The following is a 20,379-nucleotide window of genomic DNA, read 5'->3' on the forward strand; positions in this document are numbered from 1 at the left end:
GTGTCCTCAAGGAGCTTAAAGGTAAAAAGGCTGGTTACATCGGTGACATATCAGAATTTGCAGAAGCCAGAGGAGAAGCAGGAGAGTAGGAGCAGCCATCCAGGGCAGGTGGGAGGGTGGCTTTGTAATGTAGTTTGAATCTGAAATGTTCCCCAAAGGCTCATGTGTTGAGGGTTTGGTCCTCAACCTGTGACATTGCTGGGTGGGTGGAACCCTAGGTGGTCACTGAAGGTACACCTCTCTCTTTGCTTCCTGGTTGCCTTGAGGTAAGCAGCTTTTCTCCACCATGATGTAATTATGCCACCATAGGCCCAAAGCAGCAGGGCCAAGTGACCACAGGCAAATCTATGAAGCCATGAGCCAAAATAAAACTTCCCACCCTCTAAGTTGATTTATCTCAGATATTTGTTACAGAAACAGAAAGCTGACTAATGCACTCCACTTTGGAAAAGCCAGGGCAGAGTCCTGGCTGTACGCAAGCATGGAACAGAGTAAGTGGTGGCCCAGTCCTGGAGGATCCAGTGCTGGGGAGAGCATCTCAGCCATGTGTATATGAGGCAAAGTCTTATATGGTTTAGTGCCAGGCTGACAGACAAAGCAAGCTGGGTTCTGAAAGCAGTTGCACAGGGCTTGAGTCTGGAACACCCCCTTCCATGGCAGCTCTGCAGGGCTTGAGCTGCAGTGTTGAAAGCATCTGTCTGGCGTTCGGTGTCCTTCAATGACATTGAGCATTGTGACCAGCAAATCTGTGCACATCTCACCTGACATGCCTTCTTCCTTAGCAATGTGTTCTGCTTCAGTGTGGAGATGGAGACAGTAACTATGGCTGTGCATGTGGAGGGGGAGGGGCATTTGAGCGGGAGTCTATTCAACAATGCCTGTTTTCCAGCCACTGAGCGAGCTGGGCAGTGGGCATGCAGCTCTGAGCAGGGCTGGTCCCTACCCTCAAGAAGGGTTTGATCTAGTCACAGAGTGGCCAAACAGCCTGGTTTTGCTGGGGACATTAAGTGCTAAAACTAATCCCTGGAAAATCCAGATGAGTTGGCCACCCTGTCTAGTCAACCCAGGGGTAAAGGGATTTTTGTGTGTGTGTGTGTGTGTGTGTGTGTGTGTGTGTGTGGCATTTGGTGTGCAAAGGGGCTGGTTGGGAGGGAGGAAAAGTGTACCAACTGTTTCTGCAATGAGATTCTTCTGTTCACTCAGGAGTGTGGTGCTCCTGAGTTTTGTACAGAGAAGACAGCTTCATGGTCATTTCTTCCTATAACAACGACATGGGGAGAGGTGGAGTGGCATGTCCATGGTCACACAGGGAGGAAGAGCAAAGCTGGAACCAGTTCCTAGGTGCCTCCATCCTTCCCACAGTGTTCTTTCCCTAAGAACTATCTACCTCGCCTCTCCACTCGCCCAGACCCACTTTCAGTTAGGTATTAAAAAACTGAAGGGGAATGGGAGGTGATGTGGAGAGAGAGGCAGGTGAGTCTCCAGAGAGTCAGCAGGTGGCTGCAGCTGGGAGGGCCTGAGCAGCTCCCAGAGAGAAGAGTAGAAAGGGAGAATTTAAGGAGGTCAGGGGGTTGGACCTGGAGCGATCATTTAATAACCTTGGAACTGAGCACTTCCAGAGACTGAATGTGAGGAATTGGGGTCATAAATTCAAGGGAAGGGAGGACAGGAGAGTAAGAATTTGCTGGTGGAGAGAGGACCCGAATCTAATTCGGAGGGAGGAATTTTGCAAGAAAAAGGAATATTCTGAGGTCAGTGCTATGCATGTAAAATGCAGGCTGTATATAAAAGCAAAATTGATAGCTTTGTTTCAGGCCAAAAATATTCACTGAGTACCTACTATGTGCCAGACCTTGATCTGAGATGGGGAGATAGCACAGTCGCTCTCAGGCAGCTTCATTATAGAGGGAGAGAGAGACAATAAACAAGTACATTATGATGCAATATACTAGGTGTTCTGTTATGTACAAAAGAGTTTTCATATTAAAAAAAACCTTATGTTCAGAAGTCTTTCATATGAAAATAGTGATCAGCAGGGTTTATCTTGTAAAACAAATATAACATTTCAATTCTGCTTAGAGAAAGACTGTCAGGAGATGGGTTTGCAGAGACTGGCAGCTTACATCATCTTAGATGTTACTGGGAGAAATTAAAATTGTTCTCCTTGAAACGGGGAGGTTGTATTGTTATGTTGAGAATTAAGAAGGGAAAGAGCAGGGGAAGGCAGTTAACCCCTGTCTCTGAAAAACACCTGAGGACAACCTGGAGATGCAGATAGTGAGCTGAGGCTCTGGGAAGTCACAGGACACCCTTGGGCAAGTGCAGAGGTCTAGGGTGCAGGCTTCATTGCGTGTGAAGTTGAACTTGTACCATTATATTGACCTCACTGGGAGCTGTCCATTGTACTTACATTAAAGAAGAATGATGACCAGGGGCTATTTGTTTGTCCACGTATGGCATGGCTTTTAAAATGCAATTAGCAAGTAGTTTGGGGGTTAATGTTCATCTCCATTTCCATGCCTAAGGAGAGCCCAGCTGCTGAGCTTGGTTACTCATCATAAAAGTATCAACCAGCAGAATTTTTTTGACTGTCAATCACATACATTCCTTAAGTGCTATTTAAAAATAATTGTATTCATAACAAGAAACAATTTTGGAAAGAATAGGATGAGCTTAAGGTTCCTGTCTTTCTCCTTCATTGAAGTTCCTCCCTCCCCCTCTCCCTCCCTCTCCCCTATGTCGCCTCACTGAGGTTGGATAAGTTGATTGCCTCTTCTCCAGCCATAGCACTGTCCTTCAGCCATGTGGGACCTTTGCATGACCCACTTTTGTGTGCTATTTAAGTTTCTGATCCAATCTCTCCTCTTCAGAGAGGGCTTCCTGACCAGCCCCTAGAGCAGCTGCCAGGCATCACACTATTCTCTTACTCCACTGACTTTCATCTCAGCACTTGTATAAACTTGTATCACTTGTTTGCTTCTGTGTTTCTTTCTCCTGTCAAAGTATAAGCTCCATGAGGACAAGGATTTTTTCCACTTCCTGTTACACTCTCAGTGCCTACAAAGTACCTGCCCCGTAGAAGAGGCTCCATAAAAAATTATTCTATTAAACAGAAGAATGAATTCTATACCAATCTGTTAACTTGGTGGTTTTATTTATTAAAAAATGCAGGTATGAAGTAAATTTGGGAAAAGGTTCAACTCTTTCCCTCCCCCCACCTCCCCTTGGTGAGAAAGAAGGAGAGCTGGAAATAGAATGGGAGAAGTTTCTGTAAATTTCTGGTAACCATAGAGACAGTGATTTTAGTTTATTAATCTCATGCTCTTAAGCAGGCTGGGGCCCCATGGCGACTTCTCCAAATTGCTCAGCGCTGGTATCCTGCAGCCTTCCTCATTAAGGAAGAGCAGGCCCATTTCTTTCCGGCAGCACTTTAATTACTGACAAGCAGAAGCCTTGTGCTATTACATTCATTATTGCGTGTTGTAACCTGGCTGCACCTCCCGCTTTGGAGCAGTGAGTGTGGTCACCAGTCCCAAACCCCTGAAGCCATCAGTGGGAGGTGGTGAGTGTGGAAGCCTTATCTCCAAGACCAGGGCCTGGGCCAGCGCTGGATTTCTACCCTACTCTTTCGTCCAACTGTCTTGAAGATGAGAGCTCAGGACTTTTACAACATTGAACTTCGACCTGGGAAAGGCACCAGTGGGTTTCTGCAAATAAAGGCTGTGCTTTCAGGGGAAAGAATTACCCTTGGCCACCCTGGCACCTCTTATTGTCTGGCCTTTCCAGGGATCTGATTTCAAGGTTATGCATTCCTCTTCCAATGGGGAGTGACATGCAGCCTTTTATGTGTCTGCCTCCAGTCCTTTGGGTAATGGCTTCCTCCAAATGGCTTCAAGGTTTCACAGAGCTTGTGAGATGGCCAGTTGGGACAGTCTCTACCATGGCCATTTCTTCTTCATGGAGGAACCCTGCTACACAACACAGCTGTAGGTGGAGCCTCAACCTCTTTGTGCCTCGGTGTTCATCTGTGAAGGAGATTGGACGTGGTCCTTTCCATCCTTTATGAATGTGATGCAGACTTCAGCCCATTTCTGAGGCCAAAGCCCTGAATGAATGAATGAATGAATGGTTGGGGGTGCTGGCTGGAGGCCTTCTAGAATGGAGAGTAGATGGGGGCCATAGAATTTCTGAGAGGAGACATACTGCCCTCCTGAGGCTGGTGGCCTAAGGTCCAAATTCACCAAAGTGCTGCCATTGTGGAAATACTAAGACTTCCCTTTGGTTGCATTTTCAATCCTGTTGGTTCAGAAATGCTGGGTGAGTCATCCTTGCTGTAAACACCCAAGGACTGAGTGGCAGGTGCCATCTGCTGTGCTAGGTGCTTGGGTATAGCTGCTCAGCTGGAATAGTCAGTGACAAATTCACACACAGTTATGAGGCAAACTCTGGGTAACTGTGGACCTTTCTGCTGGACAGAAAGGGCTCATCTTTTTTTTTAATATTAATTTCTTTATTTGTACACAATACCTCTATTTTATTTATTTATTTTTATGTGGCGCTGAGGATCGAACCCAGAACCTTGCACATGCTAGGCGAGCACTCTACCACTGAGCCACAATCCCAGCCCCAAGGGCTCATCTTAAGTGCATCCAAGAAGAAGTCCTGGAAAGAATCTGGACTCCCAAGCCTTCCAGCAGAGCTGGAGCAAGACATGGGGTGGTACACACCTGAGGCAACTCCAGCTGAGTCACCCACGGATCCAAGAGCTTTGCCGTTCTTCTTTCCAGGTGCCGCAACCTCTCCTTTCCTGACAGCCTGCCGGAGGTGAGCATCGTGTTCATCTTTGTCAATGAGGCCCTCTCGGTGCTGCTGCGCTCCATCCACTCGGCCATGGAACGCACCCCCCCGCACCTGCTCAAGGAGATCATCCTGGTGGATGACAACAGCAGTAATGGTGAGTGGGCCACCCACCCCCTGCTCCCTGACTGACATCTGGGCAGAGGGTTCAAGTTCAGGTTCTCATTTTCTCAAGGCTTTCTATCCCTGCTCCTTCTTTGGGGTGTCACCTCTGAGATGAGAGATTCATGGCGGTCACTGCTTTGGAAATTTCTCTGCCATGCATCCCAGAGGAGACTTTTCCTCACTGGATAGCCACTCCCATCCAACACTTTATCCAGTGTGATAGGATAAGACAAAAAACCCTGACCTCCAACCTACTGTATACACAGCAACTGTTGTCCATGAAGCATCATTTCATTTAGTGGTGTTTCTTGGCCTCTGCCTGGAACAGTGTTGCTTGGAGTGGTCTTAGCAGTGGTGGTAATGAGGGTGGGGGCTGTTGAGGGTGCTCATGGTGCCAATGGGACTTCCTGTGCCATTCAACAAGAGCAACAGGGTGCTGCTACGTGTGTGGCCTCTTTGCTGGATCCCCTGTGCCCTATCCCATCTGTCCTTAGCAAGGACCCTGAAGATGCCTTATTAAAGTCTTCACGTCACTCCTTCTCTTTCTCCAACTACCACCAGCTACTCAGTCCCTTGGTGCACATTTCGTGGTCTCTGATTCCCCCCTCATATATCACCCCCATATTCTCCAAACTTAAACACCCTGTATTAAAGACAATTTAGAAACCAGTGCTCTTGATTGGACCTTTATAATGATGCCTGTCTAATAATGTGTGATTTTTAAAAACAGACTGCTGGGTCACTGGATCATACAGTCCCTGAGCTTGTGTTATCATTTAAGCCTTTTCTGGTGCAGGTAGTAAATTTCCCAGTGAATCATTTGCTGTAATGAGATGGGCAATTTATGATTTGTTATCAATTAAAGCTGAAACATATCAGATAATTGAAATGCATTTAATCTCAATAAGCGAATTTTCTTTTTCATTTTATCATCATGTAGAAAGAAGTGTAGGAGCAATGCGGGAAGGGAATTTTAGAGCTGTCTGAAGGGCAATGCTCATGAATCACTTGACTCTCATTGTTCCATAGGCTTAAATAAAGGAAAAGGCATCAAGGATGTTAGCAAGTAGACAATAGAGTTCTAAAGCCGATTGTCTATCATAGGAAGACAGGAAGGGTCCCAGCTCCCATCCCTTTGGGCTGCCTACCATCTTCTTGCCTGGGATGTCTCCATTCTCTAGTGGCTAACACCAGACCATGTAGGTATCCTCCTTCTCAGCTCCACCTGGGTCTGCGCCCCCTTTATGTCTTACATTGAAAGGACACAAGGGATGGAAGAACCATTCTTCCAAGGTTAAGGACACCCTGAAGCAAGAGGTTTCCCTGGGCCCACTCAGCTGCACCAAAGAAAGAGCAGAATGAAGCGCTAAGAAGAAGAAGTCCATTTGTCCTCATGGCGAGAAGCTTATCATATCCTTAGGGATGCTATTTGTCTTTAATCCTTATGGAAAATAAGGAAAGCTGACACTGTGTTTAAGAAATTTGAATACAGAAAGAGAGTCAAATATAGTCAAATATTTTGAATTTAAGAAAAGTTTAGACTTTAATTTTATAATGTTGGGAACCATCAAAATATTTTAGTCAGAAGAAAAATGGTCAGAGTTGGATGAGGGAGAGATTTGGCCCCTATTTTATGATACTAGCTGGGATAAGGGGCATCTTGGAAAAGGGAAATGGGTGAGGTTATTGTAGCAAGAGGGACAAGAAGTCAAGAGGCCTAGAGTCATGGTGGGTATGTGAGGATCAAGGGCAAGACATAGGCCTCAGAAACACGAGGAAAGAATCATGTTGAACCTGCTGTGGGCAGGTGGACCAAGGGAGAGCAGATCCGTGCTGACTCCGAGTTTCAAACCAGGGCGCCTTAGGGAATGATAGTGCATTGCCCTGGTGGCGAGGGGGAAGGAGCAGAGTACTGGTACGGTCGTTACTCATGAGCCATATGTACGACAATGAATTACTTGGGAGTGTTCAAAACCAAAGCTCTTGGGAGCTTTGTGGTGATGGTATAGTTCAATACCTCAGATGTGGTGGTGGCTGATCAAACCTCCTCCTGCCACCCCCACACACCCACAGAAGCACCTGAGTAACTGGAGAGGTCTGAGCAAGTTGCATTGATTGGAGTGGTATCCCAGTCCTGGTTTTATGCTATAGTTGTGTGAGATGTACCACTGGGGAGGCTGAGTAGAGGGTGCCTGTCATCCTCTCATACATTTACATAATCTATAAGTACTTTAAAATATAAGGTTAAAACAAACAGCTCTTCCAGAAGATTCTATATCATTAAGGTCCAGGTGGAGTCTGGACATCACTGGTTAAAAATCCTCCCTATCGATTCCCAGCTCTGACAGACAGCCTGTGGTTGGAGGCCTTGACACTTGGATACATGTTGAGTTTCCAGTGCATGGTGACAAGGGAAGAACTCTGGGCTGAGGTTAGAAGTCACAGATTTAGGACCCTCTTCATGGTGGATAAGAGACCATGGAAGGGTCCCTCAACTGCTCAGTCTCAGTTTCTTCCTCTGTGAATGGGGATGATAATCCCCCCTGCTGGCCTCAACTGTCTCACTCCTTGTCCCCACCCCATGTTCAGAGGGCCAGCACACAACTGGTGAACCGGACGTGGATCTGGAGTCTTGTAGTTGAAATCACCAGCTGGGTGGAGAGGGTGGCAGAGGAGAAAAGAAAGTCCAGAAGCTTGAGGGAACCCTGAGGTTAAGATACTTGGGATCAGGAGGAGAGATCAGCCAGTGAGGGACAGAGAAGGAATGGCCAGGAGGGTCTGGAAGCCACCACAGCCCTGTGCATGCAGAGAATTTCAGGAATGAGATAGCCACCTATTCACACACACCCAGACAGGCAGAAGGGGTCTGAGAAGAAGCCCCTGTGGTTGGAAGTTGCATGTCATGGAAATCTCAGGGAGAAGCGGTGTTAGTGGAAGGCTGGGGATGGGAGCTGTGGGAGGCAGAGGAGACGGAGAGCAGGCAGTGAGCAGAGATTTTTGCCAGGGATTTTGATCATGGAGGAGAATCATAAGTTAATGCAGGAATGGGAGCAATGTTTTCCAAAAATAAAAATAAAAAAATTATCATAATCTAGTACAAGAAACATATTTACTTCCTGACCCAGGAGACACACCTACTTGTACCCACACACAGCACAATTGAAGCTGAACTTTTAGGAAACAATACCCACTCTTAAAAAGCAAAGCACTCTGCTATTTTCCATTGTGTTCTATTCTTTGCTATTCAATTCTATTGTGTTTTATTTTATTCTATTTCTCTTTCTCTCTCTCTCTCTCTCTCTCTCTCTCTCTCTCTCTCTCTCTCTCTCTCTCTTTAAAGACAGCTTGTTCTGAGACCCTGAGTGCATATTAGAATCATTTAGAGAGCTTTCAAGATACTCAGAGGCCCAGGGAGTGTTATAATGGGTCTGGAAAGGGGCCACCAGAGTCCTTTGAGGTTAGGGTCTGGAGCAGGGTCTCTGGGGAGGGAGGAGAAGATGCATCCAGGGAACAGAAACCAGGTTGCCTCTGGGAAGAAAGGGCCCATCTCTCTCCCACTTGGGAGAGACATGTGAGTAGGGAGAAGTGGGAGGCCGCAGGGCCCAAGGTGGGGAACGTTGTGGGAAGGACTTGGTAGAGTGCCCCTGTGGGGAGTGGACAGGGAGGTGACCAGTAATGGGGCTCCATAAGACCAGCCTGAGGAAGAGGCCTTTGAGAGGTGCTCAGAGGAAGGGTACCATCTTTGGCCTTGGGACCGGCTCAGTCCTGAACTCAGGGCGGCTGTGCTGTACCCTGTCCAGGCTCTACCGGGGAGTGGCTTCTCTTGGACATCATTGCACTCAGTGCAGGACTCTGGCTTATTTCAAGGCAGGCCAACTTGGCTCAGCTCCACAGGCATTTCTAGAGCATGAGGGCAAGGGCAGATCAGATTAGGCCCTGCCATAAGTGTAAACTAGGGATGGACCATAAAAGGACTCCTGCCGCTTCCTGCCCGTGGGCTTGGGGCTTGGGTTTTTGTAGGTACCCTGTGGGGACATTGCCATGCCCTGTCTGCCTGACAGTTGCTGAGGCTACCTGGTAACAGGAGAAAAAGTTCTGCACAAGCCATAGGGTGCTAAGGGGACCCTAAGGGCGAGTTAAAATGACAGTAATAAAAACAACAACACCGGCCGGCGGAGCGATGAGACCAGCTGACCGTGGACACGCAGCCACTGTGTGGGAAGAGCGCCGAGGCTGGCACCTGGCCAGCTTTTCCGTCTGGCTTAGCTTCTTCCTAGCTGTGTGTTCTTAACCTCTGTGAACCCCATTCTCCTTATCTACTAAATTGAGATGTATAATTCCTACCTCCGGGATTGTTTGGAGCTTGGACGAGATAAGACGTGATGGAATGCATGTCGCTGTTTAACATTCTGAGTTAACAGTAGGAGCCCTTGGACAGTCTCATCACCGGGCTCTCCTTCCCAGCCCTGGCCTCCGCTGAGTGGGCTGGGGCCTTCTCTCTTCTTAATCCTCCTCTGCTGCACCTTTGCCTGGGCTGTCCTGCCTGGGCCAGGAGAGGGCTGTCAATCAAGCTTTCTTCACCCAAGCCTCCGGACCTTGAGTTCTCTCCGAGGAAGACGTTAGAGCTCTGCAGTGGACCTGTGTTGGAGTCTGACCCTTGTCCTCTGCCTCCTTGGCAACATCCTCAACAAGCTCTGACTTTGCAGGGGCTGGTTTCTATGTGGGGTGCCGCCATTCTGCTGTGGTGGTCTCAAACATTAGTGTTTCAACTTGGTTAAAAATATGAGGATTCATACCAGGCAACCCCCTGCCTCAGAACGTGGGCACTGTTGTGCCCTGCACCTGGAAGGCTCACCTCACCCTACCCCTGTGTCTGCACCACCTGCCTCTTTGCCTCTTTAGGCCTTTCCTCAGTTGCCACCCTCTCACTAGGGCTGTCACTAAACCACCCCATGTAAGTGATAGCCCGTCCCTGTCACTCTGCTCCTTCTCTTGCTTCTTTCCCTCCATAGCACCTTTTGCCACCTGGTGGGCTGAATTTCCCTGTTTGCTCTCCCTAATTTATTTCTACATTTTCCCTCTGCAGTGAGTGAGTTCCCTAAAGATGGGGCATCTGATTTGCCCCCTTCTCTGCTCCAGTACCTAGACTAGTGCCCAGTGCTCTAGATACTCAATACACATTGACTCAGTGAAAGCGTGGGTGGGTTTTTATTCTGCGGATCTGGGGCAAGGCCTGGGATCTGCATTTTAGCAAGCTTCCCAGGGCATTCCAACACAGGCGGACAGTTTCTGCCAATCTCTATTCTAATCGTTGCTCCCCATCTGTGCTGCAGCAGAGGAGCCCAGGAGAGCCTCCTCCCCGCTCTCCCAGGGATCCCCTCGGATAGCAGCCAATGCTTGGTGGGGGGAACTCCTTCCTGTCTCCCAAGGAGAAGGCATGAATGGGGTGGTGGGTGAAATGCACACAGAAGGGGGAGATCCTCTTGCTGCTAGCCCATCCTGTCCTCAGGGTCAGAGGGTCAACCTGAGCCTCCCAGCCCTGTCACCCAGCTTCCCTAAGTCTTCCTGACAATCTGCCATGCTGACCTACTCTGCAATTCTGAGGCCATGTTTCTCCTCCCCTGGATCCTCCTCCTTGTTGTCTCAAGAAAATGGTGGGAACAGAGCTTTGAGCCTCCTGGTTTTAATTACTATACTTTTTAATGAATCCCAAAGGACCCGTGTCTTTAGTGGGACTGAGTAATTCAACCTCCACAGACTTCCGGGGGGGGGGGGAACCCTAGGATTTCCAGATGACAGAGTCATCTCTGCCTTTGAAACTTGGCATTCATTTGGTTACTTGCTCATTCATTCATCCATCCAGGCTTGTGTCTGTTCTTGGTTGGCAGTGACTTGCCCAACCTAAATCAGCCCCATACCTGCCCTCCATCCATTTTTTCACTCATTCCTCAACAGTTTTCCAATGGTGTGTAAGTTGTGTTGAGCATACAATGAAGCTCTTTGCAAGCTCATTCATGCTGCACAGATACCCTGTACCTAGCACAAAGCAAGTGCTCAATGAAAATGACCCTTTTACATTTATTTCCTCATCAGCTGTCCCAGAGACACCCCACCCCACAGTTCAGCCACCCCCATTTCTGACAAAAAGAAAACCCCCCAAACAAAACAAAATAAAAAGCACCATTTTCTCTGTTATACTCAGTTTCTGTTCCCTTTTGGAATTCATGCCCTCTTTTAACAAACATAAAATTCATATACCCTTCTTTCCCGACACTTGAAGTTCAAAATTAACCTGATTTTTCTGACTAAAAGCACATCAAAGAAATGGTAATACCAAATAGTCTTTTAAGAATCCCATTCATTGGAGGCTTGTGTCTGTTCTTGGTTGGCAGGGACTTGCCCAACCTAAATCAGCCCCATTCCTGCCCTCTGCAGCTGCTTTCAAACAGAACTGTGGCTTTAGTCTGTCCTGTCATTGAGGGCTGGGGTAGAACTCCCACCATGGACCCATGATCCTATTGCTGTTGGATCCAGTCTTCACCCTGGTCATGTCGTGTGAAGCCCTGCACATGCATTGCCAGGAGAAGGCATACAACTAGGTAGGCCTCAAGAGACAGGCAGATGGAGGTGCCCCCAGTGTCACAGGGGCAGTCAGGTGGCCAGAAGCCTGCAGAACCCAAGGGGGGCGGGGAATCGAATCCCCACCGGCTGTCAGGGGAAACTGAAGACATGTAGGAAGAAGTCTGCCAGTGTCCCCTGACTGTGTGCAATAGAGCCAGGCTGGAGCCCTGGGTCTCCTGAGCTCAGCCACCGTGCCTTCCTCCTCCTCCTCATGTAGCCTCTGCTTTGTCCTGACTCCGGCTCTTCTGCTTCTTGGCACTGTATGTGGGCATGGTTATCCCCAGCTAGGCAGCCCTGGGGTAGGTTACAGTGGCTCTGGGTGCGAGGCCTAATTAGCCCTCAGTGAGACTAAAGATCCCCCAAGCCCTTCAGTCGTTTTGCTGAGCTCCAAGATCTAAGGTTCAGAAAGCAGGGCTACTACCTCCAGAAAGCCTTCCATGGCTCCCCTCTCCAGTCTGGGCAAGGGAATCACCTCCCCTAAGCCCTGTTCCCTCCTTACTGCATTGTGGTTTAACTGGGTGTTGGTTCCCTGAATTTAGTACCAATTAGCCACGGAGAGAGGCTTCTAGTCCTGGATATCTCAGAACTCCAGTGTCAAGCTCACAGGAGTCACTCAGTCAATTTTACGGACAATTTTAGTCACAATCCCCCAGGGAAGAAGTGGTAAATATTTCCAGCTCACAGGTAAGGAAGCTAAATCTCAGAGAGGTTTGAAAAACAAGTGGCCAGGGCCCAAGGCCGCATGGCCAGGAAATAGGGGAGTGCAAATCCAGATCTGCTGGCCCTAGGACGCCTGTCTCATCTCACTGCACTGCTGGGAGCCTTGAGGACAGCGGACACGGGTTCCCTCCTCTCCAGTTCCCCATTGGCAGCCAGTACGCCTCATTGCTTCTTCTTCTTCTTTTTTTTTTTTTAAAGAGAGAGGGAGAGAGAGAATTTTTTAATATTTATTTTTTAGTTCTCGGCGGACACAACATCTTTGTTTGTATGTGGTGCTGAGAATCGAACCCGGGCCGCACGCATGCCAGGTGAGCGCGCTACCGCTTGAGCCACATCCCCAGCCCGCCTCATTGCTTTTTGAGGAGTGCAGACCAGAGCCAGAATGACGGCCACACACCTTACAATTGCAGGCCTGTCGTAGAGTTCAATGGGTTAGCCCCCGCACACCTCTGTTAGGTACAGTAATGGCTCAAGTCTTGGACTTGCTTCAGTTCCGGGGGCAGCAGGCAGGCTTGACCAGGAAGGGTTCCCCAGGCTGGCCTCTAGGCAGCTGGCTAGACCACTGCCCAGCTGTTGCCTATGGCCAGGGCTGGAGTTTGACCCTCACTTCTCAGGTCTGGGCCTCTGACTAAAGTAACTTCAAGTGCTCTTAGGTAGACAGAGTCCTTAATAAGTACCCCCAGCTCACTGAGCACTCACATGTACCAGAGCTATTTTAAGTACTTCATATAAGTTAATCAATGTCCTATTATAGAGGTAAAAATTAATGTCTTTTTATTGGGAAAAAAAAGGGACAGAGAAGTTAAGGAACTTGTCCAAAGTCACACAGAGGGGAGTTGAACTCAGCTACCTGGTTTCATAGCCTACGCCCTTGAACCATTAACCACTCTGTCTCTGGGACATCACAGGCCTCTGATTCCAAAACACGTATTTGAACTTTGTCCTCTTTCTTTTCCTCCATCTCCTTTGGAGAGAGAGAGAGAGATGCTGGGCAGCAGGATGAGTGAAGTGGGAGACAAAGGAGGAATTTGAAAGGGCCTGGTTTTCTCCTCCACTGGAGCTTTTTCTGGGGGAGAGACGTGTTACTTGGATGCTTCTAGGTTCCTTCCTAGGATGAGAGGTAATTAAAGAGTTGGTAGCCATGCTTTAAGTCATCTTGTGAGAGATATATTCTCTTTGAAATAGGGAGAAGTTAGCATGTTTGTGTGTGTGCGCACAGACACACATCTGTGCATAGGCATGAGTGTATGATATGAGCACATGTGTGGGTACATATGTACCTGTTTGTGTGTATACTGTGCTGTGCACTGTGTGTATATGAACATGCGTGTTTGTATGTGTGTGTATGCATATATCCATGTTCATGTTCTGTCTCTGTGTGCTTTTGTATGCATATGGAGCTGTGCATGTGCAGTCATGCAGTGGTGAGCATGTGTAACTGTGTGTCCCCACTAACAGTGGGTTGATCCTCTTCCGCCACCCACCATTACCTGGAGCCACCTTCAAAAGCCTCATAAATGACAAGTAATTGCACAACTGTGAATCATTATTTTTAATTGTTGGTAAGAAAATCACAATGCAGTGACGAAAGAGAATCAGAGCTCCCAGATTGTTTGCCACCAGCTGCTGGGTCCCCCGCCACCCCCTGCAGAACCCCCATCATCCCTTGGCCCAGAGCCTGCCTAATCATTGTTTAATGTTTCAGAGATGCTGTCCTACACAAGAGATACTCATTCCAGACTGTAAAACCACCAACAGCTTTGCATGCAGCTGGAATCATTGCATTTTTTTAAAAAAGCAGAGGAAAAGAATGGTCCAACAGTATTGTGTTTTATGGAGCTTAAAGAATCTCATATCACTAATTAAATTACAACCTCCATTCAGGCACCTTAAAGGTATTTACACAGCCAGATGTGCTCGGCCTGAGGCTTTATGTTACTGCCCCCCTATATGCCCTTTACCAGTGTGACCAGGCTGACCTACCACAAGACTGGCAATAGATATCCAGTAACTGTGAGGTTGAGACTGTATTCTGAAAGAGTCCTGGGTGTGCTCACCTTTGCTCCTTGCTGCCTGGGGCTGTTTGTACCTGCCACATCTTTGATAGCCAAGCCTGAGAATTATTCTTGGAAATAACCACAAACCTGTCTCTGGTTCCATCCAGCAGTGCTCTCTCCAACTGTTTCCTTAACAACTAGCATGATTCTTTCAAGAATCTGGTTTTCCAGATAGTAGATGCCCACTTCCCCATGCTGTCTCAAGCCCCAACCCCAGGCCTGGGTCCTGCTTTGGCTGGTGATTCTGGGGATAGAATTTGGACTCAAATGTGTCAGTTTCTGAATCCACATCTCAGGACTGTCACATATGGCTCCGCACTTCATACCTCTCACCTGGCCAGGGCCACATGAAGGTGTAAAATGTAGCCCCACTCTCCTCTTGCTAAACCATGCATCATCATATGAGCCTGGCCCACTGTCAAACTGGGTGTCCCAGAAGGGTGCCCTCTGTAATGCACATCACAGTGCCAAATGCTTAGTCTGCTGGCACTGCCCTCTGCCGAGACAAGCAGCAGCCTCTCCTTTTTAGGGGTGGCCTGGCTGTAACACAGCTGCTGAAGCCTGGGATGAGTTTCCTATACCTGCTGGCCTGTGAACCCCAGCTTTCCTCAACCTTCTCTGAGTTGCTTCTGACCTTGACCTTTACATAATGTTCATCATCAGTCCACAGTTCCTGGCTGGAAAGTGGAACAGAGTCTCACCAAGTCACCCCCTTCATCCCCTATGGGGCCCTGGCTGCCTGTTGGGCTCTGTCCAGCCCTTTTCCTTGAGGGAGCTGGACTCTGTTTCCTGTATCAATACACTAGAGTCACAGCCCACTCCCATTGGCTGATCCACCTGGCTTTCTGCATCCAGGGAACGGGGACTTCCCACTGATAAGCTCCTCTCCCTAGAATGAGCATGCTCAGTGATGCCTGGTGCACAGACACCTTGGGACATTGCCTCTTTGTAGACCAGCCCCAGAGCTTGGTCAGTTTGTCTAGCTCCGGTCCTCCACATTGCCAGCCTCTGTTCTGTCCTTGCCAGCCACCCTGCTGAGATCCCAGCATGTGGTACCATGGAGTCTGCCAGAGTCTGGCAGTGATATGGGTGGCTCATCACCCTCTGGTGTCCCATTACCTGATAAAGGAAACTGTCTTAGGGAATGGGAACTCCCCGCTGAGACAGTGCCTGGAGGGGCAACGGCCTACCTTCTCCTTGGCTCATGAGTTCCCTGTGTATAATCCGCAGCAAGAGGATTTTGGACCACTTTGTTTACAGACTAGCCAAGGTGACCAAATAATCAAAGCTGGAAGAATCAATACAAAAAGGCCTTTCTCCCCTGTTCAGCTGGGTGACAATCTGTCCAAGGGGAAATTCCCAGAACTGGAGTGGAGTGTGGGAGGGGATCAGGGGAGTCGTCTCCTGCCCTCAGGTGAGGGGCCCTGCAATTGGTTTCTGGGAGTCAAGCTGTCCCTGGAAAAGGCCAGGGACACTGCCTGGGCCTACAATGCAGCCATCAGGAAAGGACTTCTTGTCCACTCTTGGCCCATAGCCTATCTTGCTCAGCAGCTTGAAAAGATAAACTCTGGCTGACAATATTACAGCCAAATTCAGGACACTCTCATAAGCCAGGGCCTTAAGTAGCTCAAAACCCAAATCAACAAATCAAATACTTCCTACTTAGATGTTCCAGTGTGTCTCCCAAAGTTCATGCGTGGAAAAGTTAGTCCCTGTTGGAACAGCTCTGAGACATGAGTAGGTTCTGAGGGCTCTGTCCTCATGTATGAATGAATGCCATTATTCCTGGAGTGGGTTAATTGTTGCAGGAGTGGGTTCCTGGGCAAAGGAATGAATTCAGACCTGGTGTTAATCAGTTTTCAGTTACGGTGATAACTGTAAATACCCAAGAATATAAACATATAAAGAGGGAAGGTTTATTTTGGATCACAGTTTTGGGGGTTCCAATCCATGGTTGGTCGGACTCCTTACTTTGGACCTTTAGTGAGGCAGCGTATCATGGTGAGGAGCATGTGGCAGAGCAAGCAGTTCACCTTATGACTGGGATGCAAAATTATGGAAGAAGAAGGGGTGAGGAGCCCACTATGCCCTTCAGGGGTATGTCCCCAGTAACCAGAAAACTCTCTCTAGGCCCCACCTCAAAGTTTCCACTACCTCCCAGTAGCAACCCATCCCTTCTCCCTTCTGCCATGTTATGACACAGCAAGAAAGTTCTCACCTGAGGTGGCTCTTCCATCTTGGACTTCTCAGCCTCTAGAACCCTGAGACAAATAAACTTCTTACTCATTTTAAGTTCCTAGACTCAGGTATTCTGTTAGAGCAGCAGAAAACAGTCTAAAGTGTTATTGACATGGAATCTTTGGAGTACAGAATGACTTTTGAAGGAATTGATTTCAGGGAAAGCTGCACCAAATCATGCAGTGACCCAGGTGACCTCCAGTAGCACCAGGGGCAGTGTGCTTGGCCAAAAGAGGAGCGTGAGGACAAAAGTTGGTGTCAGCATCCATCCAAGCTGCCACCCATTTCTGTCCTGCGTAATTGGCTGTCAGAGCTCAGAGATGATGAACAGCCCTCTGGTTTGACGGACAGGACAGGAGGTTGTGCAGGAAGGAGGCAGTGCCAGGTCGGGAAGCTGGTACCAGAGGGTCTCCTGGGAGGTGTGGACCCACCCATGTTTCGTCTCAACAGAAATCTGTTCTCACCAGTGGCCAAGGTACGGCAGGTTTTTTGATTAATTTTTAATTAGGGCACTAATCTACTCTAAATGGTCCTAAATGGAGGAACCAATTCCGTCATTTTCCAGCAACTGCCTCACCTCTCTATTCAGTCCCACACTCATTCACACACATTTAGGGCATGGAGGGCCAGGGCCAAGCTCTGAGAGCGGGAGGCGATGGTGAGCTAGTACATGTGGTTCTTGCCTCTGATGAGCTTTAGTCCAGGGATGATGACAGGCAGATAAGACTCCACAGCCCTCGTCTAGCACAGATGTGGACTGCTCAGCTTCTATCTACAAAGCTCCAGGTGTAGATCGGATTTTAGGGAGAAAGACTCTCGAGTAGGAGGAAACCGTGGAGATGTCTCCTGCTTTCCTCCAGATGCAAGCTGCCACTGGAAACCCTACATTGGGTTGACTCTTGACTTCTCTGGGCTGCTGGAGTGTGGCCTTGATATTAGCCAACAAACAGGGCTCAGTCTATGCACCAAAATATGTGGTTCCCTTTTTCCCCCACAATACAATACGTGCCTAGCAACTAGACCAATATGTGCTCCCAGACTGTGACTCCCAGGGGCCTCTTGCCTGGGCTTAGGCAGTTCTTCACGAGCACCCGACCTAGGATTGAGTTTACTTTGTGGGTCTTTCCCCCACCTCTATAGGAAGTGTGGGCTTCCCTTTCAGGACCTTAAGAAACTTAAACCTAAAATCGAATCAAGCTGTCAGTCAACAGAAAACTGAGGCCCAGAGAGCCTGAGATTCCCCAATGTCACAAACCTTGTTCATAGAAGAGCTGGAGAGTATCTACAAGCTGGCCAGTGCTCTGCAAGCTGGACTGACTCGTTCATTCAACAAATGTCCAGTATTCTCATGTGTCAGGCATCATGCTAACCACAGTGACCCAGGACTGGATGAGAAACAGTTTCTGTCCCCAGGAGCTGGCAGGCTAGAGTGGATGATAAAACACATAGCCACAACACATGCAAAGTGGTAGGTGTCACAAACCACAGAGAAGGGAAGGTATGCTGGCGGAGGGAGCCTAGGGGTGAGGTCTCAGTCTCTCAGGGGAGGGGGTCTTCCTGGAAGAGGTGGCATTTTGGTTGGATCTCAGGGGTTAAATGGGACATGAATATGTGAAGTCAAGGGTGGAGGAAGAGATAGCGCCTGCCTCTGTTTCTGTGTCTTCCCAATCAGACTGTAGGGAAGAATCAATGTGACAATTATTGGGCACCCACTGGGTTGCAGACATCATGTTAGGCACTTTTCTAATTTTTTCAAGTATTCCTCCCATCTTATAGATGTGGAAACTGAGACTCAGAAGCAACTGGACCAGACCCTTCTTGGATCCCTTCTCTTTTTCATGCAGTCTTGCCTAACATCTTATTCCTTGTGAGGACTTACTGAGTGATTCTGAGGACTGATGGAAGCAGAGACAGAAATGTGGGAGAAGAATTTGCAAAGTCACAGGGAAGGCAGCATCTCCTTTGAAAACTGCATGGCTGAGCCCAGGGCAGTTTCAAATGTCAGTCACCAAACTGAATGTCTCCCCATGAAAATGCACATCCCAAATCCCAGGCTGGGATATTATTGGCCTAAGTGGGTACTAAGGACTATCATTTGTTTTAGCAAAGAAGCATCGCTCAAATGTTAGTTTTACCCTAAGAGCAATCTGTGCAAGGGAAGTATTATGGTTTTCATGCTCACTTGACAGATGAGAACACCGAGGCTCGGAGAAACTACAGGTGACATGGCTGGCAAGAGCAGCACCAGATTTTGAACCCCAGGTAGATCCAGAGCCTGACACTTACCCCAGCACTGTGTTTAGGAATCCTAAGTCCAGTCACCTACTAAGGCTTGGCAGATAGTGTGAATGGGAGAGGCAGGCCATTACAAGCCACGAGGAGTGTCAGTGACTGAGTGAGCAAGAGAATGTGCCCAGCTCAGCCAAGAGGGGCAGCCAGCACTGGTTCCTGCAGGAGTTGCCCATTTGTTCAAGTTTGAGATTTTCTGTTTGGTGGACTGAGCAAGCCACATGGCAGATCAGACATGGCCTTGATCTGCCTGTCTCTAGTGTCTGCCATTTTGACTTCCACTTTGAGAAAACAGAAACTTCTCTTGAAGTGCAATTTCTATCAGGCATCCTGGTGAGAACTTCTTCTTGCTCCTGTTCCTCTCATAGTTGCTTGTTTTCCACATCACGGAACACAGACACCCTCGACAGGCTGAATTAGCCACTCCTTTGCAGCTTCTGTTCATCGGATACACAATTTGAGGATTCACACTGTGTTGGCCATATGATTAAGTTCCATGGATCCAGAGGGGGGCCCCTCCTGGGCTCTTTCAGAAAAGCACAGGTCTTACAGCTACGGTGTGGAATGTGCCCCCCGTGATGAGCTAATGTTGTCCTTGGGGGCCTCCCTGAATCTTGAGACCTTGGAAGTTAACTTGCATCCATTCCCTGGTCCAGGCCAGGAATAACAGAGGGAGTGACCAGAGCCTGGCAGAGATGACCAGGCTGCACAGGAGCCAGAGAGGGCAGGGGTCACAGGCTCATCACAGCAGGACTCCTCCCAGGAGCAGAGCTGGGCAAGGCCACAGCACAGGAGGAAGTCTTAGGCCCACGCATGGACCAGCCCAAGCTGGGTGGCTGCCATTTGGATGTTCCATGGCTCAGCAGACTCACCCTGGCTTGCCTGATTCCTTGCCCTGTGTCTCTGTCTCTTCTCACATCGCCTGAGGCCACTGCCCTGATGATGGCTATGGGGCATATCGGTGACACTGTGGCTGGTTGTCATTTGGGAGTCAATACCCACAGCATGCCAAAACAAAGTGACACCCAGGAACACATCCCAGGAGGCATGTTTCTGTCCTCTGGGCAAAGAAGTGTGAGTTGGAGCTTTACAAACCCAAGTCTCTAAACCCTTCCTCACTGGGTGAATTTGATGGGTGACAGAAATGAATTAGAAATGAGATCAAGGCCCAGCATTTACATGGGCCCTGAGCCAAATGGAAATTAAAAAGAGTATCTGGTCAGGGTTAATGGTGAAGGCGAAGCTCTCGGCATTCCTTGGCAGTGTCCCGACCAGGGTCTCAGAGGAGAATTGATCCAAGGATCCTGCTGATGAGATCAGGAGGTGGCGGGAGGGTTCTCCACCCAGACAGTGGGAAGGAATTAACTTGTCACCCAAGGACAGCACTGATGTGACCAAAAGTTCCCCAATGCAGGGAAGATGTTCTTGCCTGGCTACCCACTGGCAGCATTGACTTCCCACTTTGCCCAGAGGTGCTTGGATACCAAGGAAA

At 48.6% G+C, this 20,379-nt stretch overlaps 1 protein-coding gene across 2 annotated transcripts in view; it reads left to right on the plus strand.

Annotated features, from left to right (window-relative positions):
• The window catches only part of Galnt18 (polypeptide N-acetylgalactosaminyltransferase 18), a 332,050-nt gene that overhangs the window by 173,151 nt on the left and 138,520 nt on the right, over window positions 1-20,379 (plus strand). For both annotated transcript variants that reach the window (XM_026395889.2, XM_026395888.2), the window contains exon 3: window positions 4,788-4,954. In XM_026395889.2, the coding sequence (XP_026251674.1) occupies window positions 4,788-4,954 (167 nt within the window). The remainder of the gene's footprint in view (window positions 1-4,787; window positions 4,955-20,379) is intronic.

The sequence above is a fragment of the Urocitellus parryii genome, chromosome 4 (genome assembly GCF_045843805.1).
Source record: "Urocitellus parryii isolate mUroPar1 chromosome 4, mUroPar1.hap1, whole genome shotgun sequence".
In the NCBI taxonomy this organism is placed as follows: domain Eukaryota; kingdom Metazoa; phylum Chordata; class Mammalia; order Rodentia; family Sciuridae; genus Urocitellus; species Urocitellus parryii.